This window comes from Pseudorca crassidens, chromosome 9 (assembly GCF_039906515.1).
Source record: "Pseudorca crassidens isolate mPseCra1 chromosome 9, mPseCra1.hap1, whole genome shotgun sequence".
Lineage (NCBI taxonomy): Eukaryota > Metazoa > Chordata > Mammalia > Artiodactyla > Delphinidae > Pseudorca > Pseudorca crassidens.
This window is the reverse complement of record NC_090304.1, coordinates 25,275,691-25,292,009: the sequence shown is the minus strand read 5'-3', so window position 1 is coordinate 25,292,009 and position 16,319 is coordinate 25,275,691. Positions and strand designations below refer to the sequence as shown.

Below are 16,319 nucleotides of genomic sequence, written 5' to 3'. Positions count from 1 at the left end.
CCTTAACTTTTGCGGTGCCAGCAAACTCCAAGTTTAAATGTTACCTCCTTTCACCTCTCCTCTCCTTCCAGGCAGAAACAGCCAGCCCTCACCCACATTCTCGCGATGATGGGCGATGTGCATATATGCCTCTAGCGCATACTCACTGCATCTCTCTGAGGCTAATGCCGTATGTGTCTGCCCCCTAACTAGATTTGAGACTGGGGCTTCTTGAGGCTAAGCATTGTGTCTGCTCTTGAGGCCAGCTCATCAGAGAGAAAGATTCAACGAAACATCAGTCTAACCACCAAAAACACTGACAAGTAATTTATACCTTATCTAACTCTGGCAACTAATGTCGAAGGGAAAATCCCATTTACAATGCAGAGGATATACTTTGCTATCTCTCAGCCCCAAATCTCTGTCCCCCAAATCTCTCTCCACTTTCTCTACATGCTCACAGAGAACCCAGCTTTGGTTGGGTTTTGCCTCTCTTGCCTCATAGCCTCTCCCCTTCTGGATCTTTTCTATCTCTTAGGCCAGCAACGTTCTGTCCCTTTCCATGTGAATTCAGTTAGCCCCTCTGGCTTTCTCAGTCCTAGCCTCCCTCTCTATTCTCTCCCCACTGCAATGTGCAGAAAAGGACTGGGTTTGTGGGGTGGGGTGGGGGAGGCTGTGACTAGTCAAGGGTTTATATTTCTCTCCATCACACCTGCCTGTGTGTCCTCAGCTGCTAACTCAGAGCCCGCACATCACTGGTGCTCCTGAGACTGACTTTTCTTCCCCTTTTCCTCTCCCTCCCTTTGGGAAAAACCCAAATGTGTCCAAAGCCTTCCACAAGTTGGTCCCAATATTCCTTCCCCTCTCCACCTCCCACTTCTTCCTAACAGAGTTCTTAGCTTCAAACAAGGGGCCCCAGGGCTCCACACATGCCTTTTTCTACCTCCCTGCCCACTTTTGCTCTCTTTTCTCTTTGCCCTCTTTCCCCTCCATGCTCCCTGCTCCTCAACACCTCCGCTGCTCCAAATCTTGGCATCTTTCAGTCCAACTTTTTGCCTGGACTGCTGGCACCATCACGCTCCACCCCGCTGCCCCTGGGATCACCCCTTGTGGCCAGCACCATGCCTCCTATCTTATGGTGTTGTCTGAATCATGGCTTTCTCATTAGTGGCTCAAAATGATTTTTTTGAGCTGTTTTATTGCCGCAGTTAGACTGCAATTTTTTAAAAAAACAGCAGAAGTGATTTAATTGAACAGCAAACTTAAATAATAAGAACCCCAAGAAAGTATTACTATATGTCAACAAATTTTAGGTGCATGATAAGACACATCTGACTTCTGAGAAGTTAATATGTGAAAAAATGTGTGTCTTAGATGAAATATGGTGTTATTCCCATCCTACAGATGCACAGTAAGTGAGATTTAACACTTTTCCAGGCCCACTGGCTGGCTTGCTGTGCCCTGAATGCCCCGAGTTTTCACCCTTGCTGCCCCTTTTTCCTGGCATGCTCTTCCTGCCAGGCTTATTCCCTCACCTCCTTCAGGTCTTTGCTTAAATGTCACCTTCTTGGTGACACCTTCCTTCCCTCTATTTAACATTGCAACACTCCGTCCCCGATTTTTTCTTTCACACTGATTTTTCTCCATAGCTTTTATCACTGGCTGACATTTTATCTCTTACTTATTTGTTTATTGCCAGTGTACTTCCACTAGAATGTCAGCTCTAAGAGGGCAGGGATTTCGTTGGTGGCTGCTGTCTTCAGTGTCCAGAACAGTGCCTGACACATAACAGGCCGTCAGGAGTTATTGTTGAACGAATAGAGCTGGAGCTTCATCACATCAGGGACTGTATTTTTTGCTCGTCACTTAGATCCCTGATGCCTCGCATAGTAGCTGGCAAGCAGTGGGCCCTCAATAAATATTAGTCAATAAATAGGGGATGTGTGAAGCTCCGATGAACTAGGTAACTTGCTTCAGGACATCCAGCTTCGCAAGGGGAAAAGCAAGGAGGCCAGTTCTGCTGATATCGGGCCCTTGTGTCCCACCGGATAGCGACTAAATGTCCTATTTTCAGGAAGGGACTTTTATGAAGAGACTTTCCCCTGGTCTTTCCAATGTGCACGGCTTTGCACATTGTGTGGCTGCAATAAATATTTATAATGCGTTTTAACCCAGAGTGTTATTGCAACTAGGCCACAGGCGCTTCGGTTCCTCAGGGGTAAAACGGGCATTCGGGTGTCCGAGGGCCCCTCAGAGAAGTAGTGAACAAACAGCACAAAGCGCTTCCCCCATCCAAAGGGCTTTCCAAAACCCAGGCCAAAGGGCTTTCTGACCTCTTCAGCACGTTGACCATGACTCTTTACCCCGCTTTTCCGGGCCGGAGGACCTTTCCTGTCCATCTCCCCTCCTCTAGCCGACGGACTGGTGGGGAATGCGAGGAAGGGAAGCCCACCCCTCCACCGCCCTGTACGGATGTCCGCGGCGCGCGAACAGCCGCGAGGGGTCCCCCTCCCCAGCCCGGAGCCCGGCGGGGCGCGCGGGTACGGGGGGCGCGCGGCGGCTCCACGCGAGGATGCGCGCGCGCGCCTGCCTCGCTTCCCTCGCCTCCCTCGCCCGCTCGGGTGGCTACGTGCTTTCTTTGTCAATGAGGCGCCGCTCTCAGCTGCAGTAACACTCTCGGCCAGGGAGCCGAAGCCGGAGCTGGAACCCGAGCCCGAACAAGCGAGCGAGGAGAGCGCGGCGGAGAGGCTGCAGCCGGCGGCGGGAGGGAGGGCCCTGAGCGCGCCCAGCGGCTACCTGCCCCCGCGGCTCGCAGCCTCGCCCCCTCAGTCTGCGGGAGCCCGCCCGGGGGTGGGGGCTCCGGGCGGCGCCCGTCCCACCCTTGCTGCCCCGGGCGCGCCGGCGCGCGGCGACGGGTACCGTGGGAACCCCGGCCCGCTCCCGCCGCGGCTCCATGCGGCCCCGGCCCCTGCGCGAGTGAAGCCGCGGCTCCGCGGAGCTCGCTCCTGGCGCGGCAGCACGAGCCAGCGAGTCGCGCCGCCCGGCGCCCCCGCCCTCCGGCGCCCGGGCCGTGGCCGGAGATGCCCGGTGAGGACCGGGGCGCCGAAGGCTGGGCTCCCCGGAGCGGTGCGGAGCGAGGCAGTGGCCTGGATGAGTGAAGCGTCCCCATGGCTCGGCAGGAGGCGAAACCCCAGGGCCCGAGGGAAGATGGGCCGGAGGTGCGGGCGCGCAGGGGCCGGATCCGGGCGTGCGGGCTCGGCCGGGCTGGCGGGGGAGCCGCGCGCTGCCCGGGCGTGAGGGGCCCCCGGGCTGCCGGGTCCCAGGATGCGCCGCCGCTGCCGCCGCCACTGCTGCTGCTGGGACTTCTGCTGCTGGCGGCCCTTCCGGAGCACTGCCTGGCGGACCTGGGTAAGCACTTGGCGGCTGCTTTGTGCCCGCGGAGGTTTCTGGAGGAGCGGGGCTGCCCGTCGGGGCCGGCACCTGACCGGGTGGCGGTGGATGGAGAGGTCTTTGCGGCACCGGCGCTAGGAGTTTCCCCTCCCTTTGCTGCTGCAACAGCAGGCGAACTGTCAGCCTTCCCGGGAAGGCACCGTTGGGCGGGGTAGTAAAAAGAGGTGCATTCGCATCTTCCTTCTGGACAAGTGGCAGGTCCTTCCTGGTGGTCCCCAAGGCACACTTCATTTAGATAAAGATATGCTGTGTTTAGGACACCTGAAAAGGGATGTGTTTTAGTAGGACACACAAAGTGGGGACGTCTACTATGTTTTGGGCTCCCTGACGGTTGTCCACTTTCTTTTAACTGCACGAGGTGGCCCAGAGAGTTTTAGGCAATTCCCATGTCGGCGTTTTCCTCACTGTCTTGACAGGAGACTCCCTTTTCTTTTGGGATAGAGGTACCTAAAATAATTGCTTGCGTCTTGCAAAGGGATCGAGTGTATAATCCACTGTTTGCAGGAGGTTAGTTAAAAATAACCACGCTTAGCTCTTTTGACTCCCAAGAATCCTCAGGAAATAGATTTCTTTAATTTCTTGGACGGTTTTTAAAAATCTGTTGTAACTATTTAGGGGGGATTATTCGGCTAATGTTCTTCAAAACTTCCTGTGCGGTCAGCAATTGCCTTTGAAATAAGAATGATTACTGTGGCACTTGTAAAGGGCAGGCTTTTATTTGTGAAATTCTGGGCTCTTGGTACATTTCAGTTATCAAGGAATATAGCCCTTGCTTCAGCCAGTATGCTTCTGTACTTCTGTGGTTTTTAGCAAGGGTTAAAGAGGACTGTTCTTTTCCCAGTGTGCCTCGCCCCCCAATTAGATTCAATCTCCTAATTATGAAGGAGTTCACACTGTTTTAGATAAGAGGGTTTCAGGTTAAAAACATTTCCTGTCTTCAAGAGCTTAATTCAAAGCCCATTTTCCTTTGATTCACTCAAAAGGTTACTGACATGAGGTGTCTATGTGTGCAAGTTGCTCTCCAGGAATTGTCTATTGTGATCATAGTGGTGAGAAAGTTCAGTAATCTTTGGATGTGTGCCCGAGACCAGAGAAAACCTCCGAAGAACTTTAGCCCCCAGTTTTTATGCCTCTAGCAGTTTTCAGTGATGTGTATTTGATGGTTAAAAGGTAAGTTCTGAGTCAGACACATGTAATTACCTTAGTATTCACTGGATCAGAAACACACTTGGAGTTTTTATTTAAAATGAATCAGATCCTTAATAGTTTTGTAAACAATTTATGAGATACCAACTTAAGGAAGGTCTTCATTTGCGTGCAGATACCAAAATCTGTTCAACCGTTTGTAATATGTGAAATTTAGATTTTAGGTATTTATCCTGTTCGGCCTGATATGTCAGATGATTTCCTCTGATCGGCTTTGATTTCTGATCTCTCTTCTGACCTTTGTACTTTGCCCCTTTGGAACCTCTGTGACTTTTCTTGGCTCTTCTTTCAGGCTGCCAGAGCCTGACTTAGGGGACTTCTGTATCTTTTGTTTTTAGCCCTGATGTCCTTTTCCTTTATTCTCTTAGTGTGGGGATCCTGGGGATTGCTAGGAAAGATGCTTTGATTTAAATGATGGTAACAATCAGTAGTCCTCTGTCTTCTTCCTTCTCGTTGCGTCCTCTGTGCTTTTTGGGTGTCCTTTCTGGTGTCACTCTTGATGACCAGTTTCCCGTGGTCCAGCTCACCTGTGGATCCAGAGTCTACCGCCGGGCTCCACGGTTTCCCGTGTGTTTGCCTCTGATTCAACTTCACGACTTGTTGCTCTCTCAATGGAAGAGTTAAACGTTGGGCTCACTATCTTGCCTCCTGCCTGCTTTCTTTTGTTCTCTGATTTCTACCTGAGGCAGCTTTACTGCGGGTGAGTGCCTCCTGGACCTGATGCAGGGAGTCCCAAGGGGTTTGTGAAGGAAGCAGTGTCAGGAGGGAGGCAGGAGAACAGATGACATTTTCCTGAGACCTTTGACTTTCAACAGACTCCCTGGTTTTGAACTTTTTCTGAGGCACAGCTGCTGCTTGGTGCCGCCACTCGCTGTAGAGTGAGTCTGAGGCCGGGTTGCATGCGAAGCCAAACGCTGATTCGAAGATCGCCCTGAACGTGCTGGCTTGCTACAGTCATGTCATGTGCGTGGTTGCCGCATCTTGTTTTCTAAGCAAGGCTAAGCAGACATTTGCCTTGGCTGACAAATAGGTAAAAATAGGTTGGTTTCTGGACAGTGCTATAGGACCTTTGTGTCCTGGAGCCTCTGCAGTGTGTTCCCAGCCCACCTCCACCCACTCCACCCCAAATTCTTTTTATTTAATATTCCTGACGAATTGGAGTTCCTTCTCAAGGCTGCTGTCTTGAATGTCCTCTCTCGGACTTCCTCTCCTAACTTCCATCTCCAGGAAACCCTTGCTCCCTGACTTTTATTTTGCATGTGGGAGACTGGTGTGGAAAAGAAGGTTCTTTACAGAGGCAAGCTCTGACATCTCCCCATTCTGTTTTGCCCTCTGAGGCTCTGGGCAGATTGGTAAAGTTCAAATTTGACTACCCGATCTTCTTAACTACTGATCTTCCATTCAGTTCATGTCAGTAAACATTTCCTGTGTGTCTTTTAGGTGCAGGTGCAGTGCTCATTCCTTTATGTGACCTGGCGTCTCTGGACCTCAGTTCTCTTGTCTGTAAAATGGGGATAATAATAGCTCCAATCTGTTGTGAAGATTCAATAAGTTAATATATCCGAGGTGTTTAAAACAGTGCTTGGTACATAGTAAATGCTCAGTGAATGCTAGCTGTTCTTATAAAATTGACTGAACATTTACTCCGTCCAGGTGCTGTGCTGGGGCAGGGGATACAGACATGCATAAGTGTCAGGCAGTTTGTAGAAACCCCTCATGAATAGGGTGATACACGTCCTTGAACTCTGATACTGTGTGGTCAGAGCAAATAAAACGAAGGCACAGTTAATTCTGGAAGACCAGGAGCTTTGGAGGATGAGTAGGTGTTGGCAGGGTTGATTTCAGGCAGAGGAGAAGTAAAGGTTCTTTACTTCTGTGGCCAGAAGCACAGGATGCTATAGCGAGGAGTACCCTGGACTCTCACACTGCCCTTGGGCTTTCTCAAGCCCTCCTCACAGGCACTCCACCCCCCGGCCCTCCTCTGCTTCTCTCACCAACTTGTAAGTTCCTGATTTATCTTTGTTTCCCTCTTGCCTGTTACAGTGCCCAGCACAGAGTAGGTACTCATTAAAGTTTCAGCCTTCTTTCACTCCTATTTCCTTAGCTTGGATGATTCTGTTAGATGTTAGAATGATTGTCTCATCTAAGTAACCCACAGCAAGTTGTTAATGACTGCTTTATTCAGGGAATGTATTTGCATTTTGAAAGAATCTCTAATTGAGCACAATATATGGGGGATAATTTTGACCTAGGATGTCGTTTTTTTTTACCCCTCTCCAACATTTTATACATCATCAGATTGGAGTCCCATTCGAAACAGGTGCAACAGTTCATTTGTTCATTCATTCATTCATTCATCCATCCATCCCTCCATCCATCCATTCATTCAATGTATCTTGAGTACCTCAGCTTTTTGAGGTTACAATAATGAAAGAAAACAAGCTCCCATTCTCATGGCAGTTAGGAACTAGCCCAGTGCTTTCCAGACTTTACTGTGCGTGTGAATCACTTGAAGATCCTGTTGCAGATTCTGATTCAGTAGGTCTGGGATAAGGCCTGCGGTTCTGCATTTCTAACAAGCATCAGGGTGATGCTGACGCTGACCCCACTTTCAGTAGCAAATGAAAATAAACTAATAAATGTAGGTTGGATGGTGGTAAGAAAAATGAATCAGGGTAAGAGGATAGCAAGAGGCTGATGTCTATGTGCATGTGTACCCTCATGCCTGTGCCTCGTTATCTAGAGTGATGGGGGATGTCCCCCATGTCGAGGTGACATTTCAGTAGATAATTAAAAGTGGATATCTGGGAAAAGGTATTCAGGCAGAGGGGAAAGCGACTGCAAAGGCCTTGAGGAGAGACTGTGTTTGGGATGGTTGGGGAACAGCAGGGAGGCCATGTGGAGTTGAGTGAATAGGGGGAAGGTGGTAAGAAATGACATTGAAGTGGGAGCTGGGCCCAGATCATATAGGACTTTTTGACAAAGTGAAAACTTGGTATTTTACTTTGAATGAGATTAAGCCAGAGGTGATGTGACCTGACTTGAGTTTTAGAAAAATGCCCATGGCTATCATGGGGACAAAAGACTGTAAGGTTGGGACTTCCCTGGTGGCACAGTGATTAAGAATCTGCCTGCCAGATGGCCCTGGTCTGGGAAGAACCCACATGCCATGGAGCGACTAAGCCCATGCGCCACAACTACTGAGCCTGCGCCCTACAGCCCAAGAGCCACAACTACTGAGCCCATGTGCCACAACTACTGAAGCCCACACGCCTAGAGCCCGTGCTCCACAGCAAGAGAAGCCACCACAATGAGAAGCCTGCGCACTGCAACGAAGAGTAGCCCCCCGTTGCCGCAACTAGAGAAAAGTCCGCGCGCAGCAATGAAGACCCAATGCAGCCAAAAATAAATAAAAATTAAAAAAAAAAAAGACTGTAAGGTCAAGGGTGGAAATGGGGAGACCAGGTAGGATGGCTTAGACAATGGGGAGAAGTGGTTAGATTTTGGACCTCTTTTGAAGATGGAGCTAATAGAATTTTCTCATGGATTAGAGGTGGGGTGGGAAAGAAAGAGAGGAACCAATATGGCTCCAAGGTTTTTGGCTCAAGCACCTGGAGGTTGAAGTTGCCATGGAGATGGGGAAGGTTGCAGGAAGCTCAGGATTTGGGTAGGAAATAAAGAGTTGGTTTTGGGTTTGTTAAGGTTGAAATGTTTGTTAAACATCCAAGTGGAGATGTCAGATGGCCAGTTGAACAAAGTAGTCTGGAATCCCAGGCTGATACTGGGTCCAGAGATGTAAATTTGGGGGCCATCAGCACTCAGCTAAGCAAGAAAGTATAGAGAAGGGGGAGAGCTCAGCAATGAGACCTGGGATATTTCAGCATTTAGGGATTCAGGAGGCGGGGGACCAGCAAAAGAGACTGAAGAAGGCTAGATAGGGACTAGCAATGGATGTTGTATTTAGAGATGTGGAGATGTTTGGTGGCCCTAAGAGTGGAGAGGACAAAAGTCTTGCTGCAATGGGTTCAAGAAAGAAAGGAAGAAGAGAAATCGGAGACAGTAAAAAAGACAACTCTTTTCGTCTTTTTTATAAAGGAAAGCAGAGACATAGGGGAGGTAGGTCAAAAGAGGGTTCAGATGGGTTATAATTACATTATATTTGTACTTTCTCATTATTTTTTTCCAAAAGGATTTTATTTATTTATTTTTTGAATTTTATTTTATTTATTTTTTTATACAGCAGGTTTTTATTACTCATCCATTTTATCCACATCAGTGTATACATGTCAATCCCAATCTCCCAATTCATCACAGCCCCACCCCCACCCCCACCCCCTGCTGCTTTCCCCCCTTGGTGTCCATATGTTTGTTCTCTATGTCTCAATTTTTGCCCTGCAAACCGGTTCATCTGTACCATTTTTCTAGGTTCCACATACATGCATTAATATACGATATTTGTTTTTCTCTTTCTGACTTACTTCACTCTATATGACAGTCTCTAGATCCATCCACGTCTCTACAAATGACCCAATTTCATTCCTTTTTATGGCTAATATTCCATTGTATATATGTACCACATCTTGTTTATCCATTCGTCTGTCGATGGGCATTTAGGTTGCTTCCATCACCTGGCTATTGTAAATAGTGCTGCAATGAACATTGCGGTACATGACTCTTTTTGAATTATGGTTTTCTCAGGGTATATGCCCAGTAGTGGGATTGCTGGATCATATGGTAATTCTATTTTTAGTTTTTTAAGGAACCTCCATACTGTTCTCCATAGTGGCTGTATCAATTTACATTCCCACCAACAGTGCAAGAGGGTTCCCTTTTCTCCACACCCTCTCCAGCTTTTGTTGGTTGTAGATTTTCTGATGATGCCCATTCTAACTGGTGTGAGGTGATACCTCATTGTAGTTTTGATTTGCATTTCTCTAATAATTAGGGATGTTGAGCAGCTTTTCATGTGCTTCTTGGCCATCTGTGTGTCTTCTTTGGAGAAATGTCTATTTAGGTCTTCTGCCCATTTTTGGATTGGGTTGTTTGTTTTTTTTAATACTGAGCTGCATGAGCTGTTAATATATTTTGGAGATTAATCCTTTGTTCGTTGATTCGTTTGCAAATATTTTCTCCCATTCTGAGGGTTGTCTTTTCGTCCTGTTTATGGTTTCCTTTGCTGTGCAAAAGCTCTGAAGTTTCATTAGGTCCCATTTGTTTATTTTTGTTTTTATTTCCATTAGTCTAGGAGGTGGATGCAAAAGTAGCTTGCTGTGATTTATGTCATAGAGTGTTCTTCCTATGTTTTCCTCTAAGAGTTTTATAGTGTCTGGTCTTACATTTAGGTCTCTAATCCATTTTGAGTTTATTTTTGTGTATGGTGTTAGGGAATGTTCTAATTTCATTCTTTTACATGTAGCTGTCCAGTTTTCCCAGCACCACTTATTGAAGAGACTGTCTTTTCTCCATTGTATATCCTTGTCTCCTTTGTCATAGATTAGCTGACCATAGGTGCATGGGTTTATCTCTGGGCTTTCTACCTTGTTCCATTGATCTATATTTCTGTTTTTGTGCCATGTACTTTCTCATTTTTTAACATTAAAGATGTATAGCAAGAGTGTTTGATTGGGTGAGCTTCCTTTTTTTCCAGGTATAGATAATCCAATAAAATATATTTAGACTTTTTACTCTCAATATTAATTATTAGTGCTTCAAAGATACTTGCAAGATGTCCCAAACTTGCCTCCCTTTCCTTCCCATCCCACACACGAAGTAAAGAAGAAAATTTTGGGACTAATGAGTCTGTGCTTTTAATACAGACATCAAACAGAAATCAGATGTCCCCTCCCTGCCCCTCACCCTTCTCTAAAACCGAACATCACTGTGGAAACTGAGATACTGAAATTCTTCTGAGAGAATCTCTCAGAAGCCTACTTATCTCAAGTCTTGAATTACTAGAATATGATCTGAGAATATTCAAAATGAATGTGCATGTTTCCTTTTTCATTTTCATTAACCTTCAAGCCCTTATTGAAGGCTTTCTTGTGGTTTTCTTTCTTTCTTTTTTCTTTTTTTTTAAACAAACAACAACTCCACTCTTCTCCAGACAAAAATGAATAGTTGGAATGACCCTAAAACATTTTCGTTGCTTGACAACACATTACAGGGGATTTCTAAACACACAGAGGGACACATTATTCTAGGTCACGGGATGGCTGCCTTGGACGGTGGCTCCCTGTGGGGACTCCAGGACCAAAGGAGCAGCTGGCAATCCAGGTATTGGAAATGTCAGTTATTGTAGCCAATAGGATGGTGGCAAGTGAGTCACACTGATTTGATGGTATTTATCAAGCACCTGGCATATGCCAGGTCAAACTCTTTCCTAAATACTGGAGGTATAGTGGAGACGAAGCCAGGCCTGGCCCCTGCCCTCAAGCAGCCTGTAGCCCAGGACAAGAAATCCTCACTCAGTGGCAGGTTGGTAAGGTACCTCTGGGTCAGGAGGGAGGATATGGCAAGACAGAAAGTACCTGCCTTGTCCAAAGAGGCTGTCTCTGCCCAGCTGCAGTGAGGCTCAGGGTGGCAAAGTTCTGACTTCTCAAGGAAAGCCAGATCTTTACTTCAAATCTTGTTTTCAAATGTCACCAGCGAATTCAGAGTTTTGAAATGTCATGCTGTACGTAAAGCACACCCATGAGCCACCACTCGTCTCTTTTTAAGTCAAGTTTAATTAAGGTGTAAATTACATACAGTAGAAGTCACCCTTTTTAGGCGTTCTGCATGACGGGTTTTGACAGAAGCATACACTCACGGTTCCACAACCACAATCCAGACATAGACCATTTCCGTACTTTCCAAAAATTCCCTCCTGCTCCTTTGCAGTCAGTCTTCTCCGCCAACAACCCAGTACCTGACAAGCACCAATCGATTCTCTGCCCATATAATTTTGCCTTTAACTGAAGGTCATATAAATGGAATCATACAGTATGTAATGTTTTGTGTCTGGCTCCTTTCATTGAATGTAATGCTCCTGAGAATCATTGCATCTCTGGTCCTGTCCTTTTTATTGCTATGTAGTATTCCATTGCACCACAGTTGCTTATCCACTTGCCAGTTGATAGACATTTGGGTTGTTTCCAGTTTGGGGCATAAAAGGCTTTGTGTGGGCAGTTTTCATTCTCTTGGGTAAATACCTAGGAGTGTGATTTCTGGGCCATATGTTAGGTATGTGTTTAACCTTATAAGAAACTGCCCAATCCTTTCCCGAAGTGGCTGCGTAATTTTGTATTCTTATGTATGTGAGTTCTAGTTGCTCCTCTGTATCCTCATGGGCACTTGGTCTTGTCAACTTTTTTAAAATTTAAATTTCAGCTATTCCAATAATATTTTAGTGGTATCGCGTTATAATTTTAGTTTGCACTTCTCTAATTACTAATGATGTTATTGTTGCATATCTTTACATCTTCTATGGCCATTTATATTTCTACTTTGAAGTGCCTGTTGAAGTCTTTTGCCCATTTAAAAAGATGGATTGTTTGTTTCCTTATTATTGAGTTTTGAGCTTTCTTTATATATTCTGGATACAAGTCCTTTATCAGATATGGTTTTTTGCAAATATTTTTTCCCAGTCTGTGTGGTTTTTCTTTTCATTTTATCAACAGTATTTTCCAAAGAACAGACATTTTAAATTTTGAGTAGTTCCAGTTTATGAACTTTAAAATTTTTTTTTTTTTTTTTGGTATGCGGGCCTTCTCACTGTCGTGGCCTCTCCCGTTGCGGAGCACAGGCTCCGGACACACAGGCTCAGCGGCCATGGCTCACGGGCCCAGCCCGTTCCGCGGCATGTGGGATCTTCCCAGACCGGGGCACAAACCCGTGTCCCCTGCATCGGCAGGCGGACTCTCAACCACTGCGCCACCAGGGAAGCCCATCTAATAGCTTTTTATAGACTCTTTGGGATTTTTCTAAATAGAAAATCATGTTATCTATGAATAGAGAGTTTTATTTCCTTATTTCAAATCTGTATGCCTTTTATTTCTTTGTCTTGCCTTGTTGCACTTGCTAGAACTTCAAGTACATTGTTGAATAGGAATGGGGAGAGTGGACATCCTTGCCTTGATCTCCTAGTCTTGGAGGGAAAACATTCACTGTTAAGTATGGTGTTAGCTGTAGTTTTGTTTTTGTTTTTTTGTAGAGGCCGTTTGTCAGGTTGAGGAAGTTCAATACTATTCCTAGTTTGCTGTGAATTTTTATCATGAATGAGTATTGAATTTAGTTAAATGTAGAATTGGTAGAATTGGTATTATTTCTCCCTTTAGACCTGTGGTCTTAAAAATGAGAAGATCCCTCAAGGGTTTCTTTAGTAAAATAAAAAGTGTCATGTACCTCTCGTACACTTCCTCATTTTCAGGGGTGCCAGTGGACACTTCCTAGACATTAGAACAGAGTTTGGTTTCAGGTCTAGAATGGCCTGGGTGAGGGGGAATTGTGTTGGATGAGTTCAGGAAATGGGTCTCCCGTAGCGGACTGTTTGCTGTTTTATCAAATCACTTTTTGGGGCCTTAGTTTTCGCATCTGTGAACAAAAGCCTCAGGATCTTCCCTTCCTCCCTCATTACCCTGGGTATGTGTTTATGAGCCCTAAGCAGATGTTTTGGTGGGTTAGACCAATCCTCTTCTTACCTCTTCCTATATTAGTGGCAAGCCAGGTCACGGACTCTCATTCTGCAAAGGGAAGAATTTTCCCATGGTTTTCTGTCATGGTTCCAACCTGATGCTCAGACAAATGTTGGCTTTTTTAAAAAAATAAATAAATTTATTTATTTTTGGCTGTGTTGGGTCTTTGTTGTTGCGTGTGGCTTTCTCTAGTTGTGGCGAGCGAGTGCTACTCTTCGTTGTGGTGCGCGGGCTTCTCACAGTAGTGGCTTTTCTTGTTGCGGAGCATGGGCTCTAGGTGCGTGGGCTTCAGTAGTTGTGGCACGTGAGCTCAGTAGCTGTGGTGCATGGGCTTAGTTGCTCTGCCGCATGTGGGTTCTGACCAGACCAGGGCTCAAACCCATGTCCTCTGCATTGGCAGGCGGATTCTTAACCACTGCACCACCAGGGAAGCCCCAAATGTTGGCTTATCTTTAATCTTCATTGGCTTTTAAAAGTTGTAAAAGTAATATATACAGTACTTTATTAAATTCAAGTAATGCACAAGGTACGCAGCAAAATGAAAAAGGCCCTGTTGGCTCCATTGCTATTTCGCAAATATGGTAGGTCCTGGGCTTCCCTGGGCTTCCCAGGGGATAAACACTGTGTATAAATCAATTAATGCAGATGTAAATCGGGCCAAGGAGCTGCCTCAAGCTTCAGCCCAAGGTCATTGCTGCACCTGCCATCTGTCCACTCAGGCGAGACTTTGCCTAATGCCTCCTAACCACAAGAGGGGAATTTGATTTAGATTTAGATTTATATATGTTAAACCTATTCTTAGCTTGAAAGAAAACCTCCTGACCTCAGAAACACAAAATGGCTTTGGTATTTATGCAGTGCCAGTAAATAGGAAGGTCTGGGTTATTTCTCACTTTACTCTTTCAATGTGAAATATGGAATTAAGTGCTAGAATGAAACCAGGGCTCCTGGACCTACCCCTCTACTTCTGTCCCTGCTTGTGAATGCTGCTCCTCAGTCACTTGTCTTTTTATTTACCAAACGTCAAGAGGGAACCAAGGGAGCCTGAAGAAAAATATGTCTGAGAAGAAAATGTGTTGCAATTAATAGTGCAGCTTCTAAGTCCTTGTTGCAAAGAGCTGAACCAAAACATCTCTAAACCTACAGACATCATTATCAAATGGGAGTCTTTGTTTTGAAAAGAGCAGGAGAATCTGGATTATGAGCATTTTTGGAATATAACTGACCTGGATGGAAGCGTGTTACAAAATCCCTGCCACAGAGCTGTCTTTGGTCGTTTCCTCTTATTTTATTAATACTGGAGGTGAACACACGAATCAACCTGGTGGATCCCAGGGAAATTAAACCTTTTTTGGAGTGGGATGGAGAATGGGTTCTTGTCTCTAGTCCAGCAATAGAAATGACATTCGAAACAAGTGTTTCCCCATTCTTATGGCTAACGTGATATATTTACTATTCGCTACGGGGATACTCATCCTCAGAGTTTGGTAGAGCACGTCACAGTTGTAAAAGTTTTCATTCTTGTTTCTTGTTTGAATCTCATATCACTCCTGAGAGAGGGTTGAGGAAGTAATTTGCTAAAGGTCACACAGTGGTCCAGGGATTTTTTCATTAGTCTGTGATTTAGGGGACAGATTACCTAGCTCCTCCACTAAAGCTAGCTCAAGTATGGGGCTCCAGGCCACAGGGAAATCTCATGTGACAGATTTGGAATAGGAATGAAATACAACGGGGTCACGTGGACAGTGTAACTCATTGATAGAAATAAGAGCTAACAGTTTTGAGCATTTACTCCTTGTATCAGCTCATTTGATTTTCACAGCAACCCTGTGAGGTTGGTTCTGTTGTGACCCCTGGGTTTCAGGTGCGGGGAGTGAGGCAAAAAGCAATTTAACAGTAATGTATTCAGCGTCGCACAGGTTAAGTGTCAGAGGTGGGCTTTGAACCCGGGCGGTTTGATTCCATGGCTCTCACTCCGCTTCGTTATATTGCCTTCCTTGACAGTGAGAAGCTGAGGTTACTGGCTTTGTGTCTCCTGGACCCGGAGGCCTCTCGTCTCTCTTTTCCTGCAGGCTGGGGCTGTCCATCTGCCTCTTTCTGCAGACTGGCCTCTGCTTACCTGTAGCTTCTGGGGTCCCCCATAACTAACCTTTGCAGGCGGCTTTGCTTGTCGTGGTGCTCCCTGCAGCCAGAGCTGACAAACCTTTTGCATGTAAGCACCCACCCTCCAGTCTCTGTCCCAGGTCTATATTTCCCAAGAGGGAAAATCAGGCTGCCATAGTGTGGCCAAAAAAGTAAGGAGTCTACCCCTCATCTGATCAGCAGAGGCCAGAGGTGAAAAGGCTGGTGGTTCAAAAATGCCCTCCTAGGGCTTCCCTGGTGGCGCAGTGGTTGAGAGTCCACCTGCCGATTCAGGGGACATGGGTTCATGCCCCGGTCCGGGAAGATCCCACGTGCCGTGGAGCGGCTGGGCCCGTGAGCCATGGCCGCTGAGCCTGTGCGTCAGGAGCCTGTGCTCCGCAACGGGAGAGGCCACAACAGTGAGAGGCCCGCGTACCGCCAAAAAAAAAAAAAAAAAAAAAAGCCCTCCTAGACTGAGCCCTCCTTCAGCCTTGGCAGTGGGCAGAGTGCAGTTTTAAATTAGGTGTATGGATAGGGCAAACTTCCCCAAATTCGTCTCTTCCCTCATGACAGTAAAAAGAGGCTCATGTGCTGGCTTTATGAAAAATGGCAATGACAAGTGGCCTGATTGATAGAGTTGACCAGTTTCCATGGTATAAATACTGTCACCGTGGCTGATTTCAAGCTACCAATGTGACAATGGATTTGGGAAGAGATGCTCATGGTTGGCTGAGCGCCGAGATGATCCTGTCCATCTACGGACTGGATGCAGGTCAGCTTACACAGTAAGTGCAGGATGTCTCCAAGGAGTTTGAAGTGTAGGCTTACCAACTAGGTGGGCTTCTAATTATGTAACAGGGAAGGAGATTTCAAGGAAGAGAGGGTGGAAGT

General features: G+C 46.3%; 1 protein-coding gene across 1 annotated transcript in view; it reads left to right on the top strand.

The window, feature by feature from the left end:
- The first annotated feature begins 2,975 nt into the window (after window positions 1-2,975).
- Window positions 2,976-16,319, top strand: part of KIAA1549L (KIAA1549 like) — a 280,665-nt gene continuing 267,321 nt past the window's right edge. Inside the window, exon 1 of the mRNA XM_067749478.1 lies at window positions 2,976-3,387. Within this exon, the coding sequence (XP_067605579.1) occupies window positions 3,147-3,387 (241 nt within the window). The 5' untranslated portion in view covers window positions 2,976-3,146. The remainder of the gene's footprint in view (window positions 3,388-16,319) is intronic.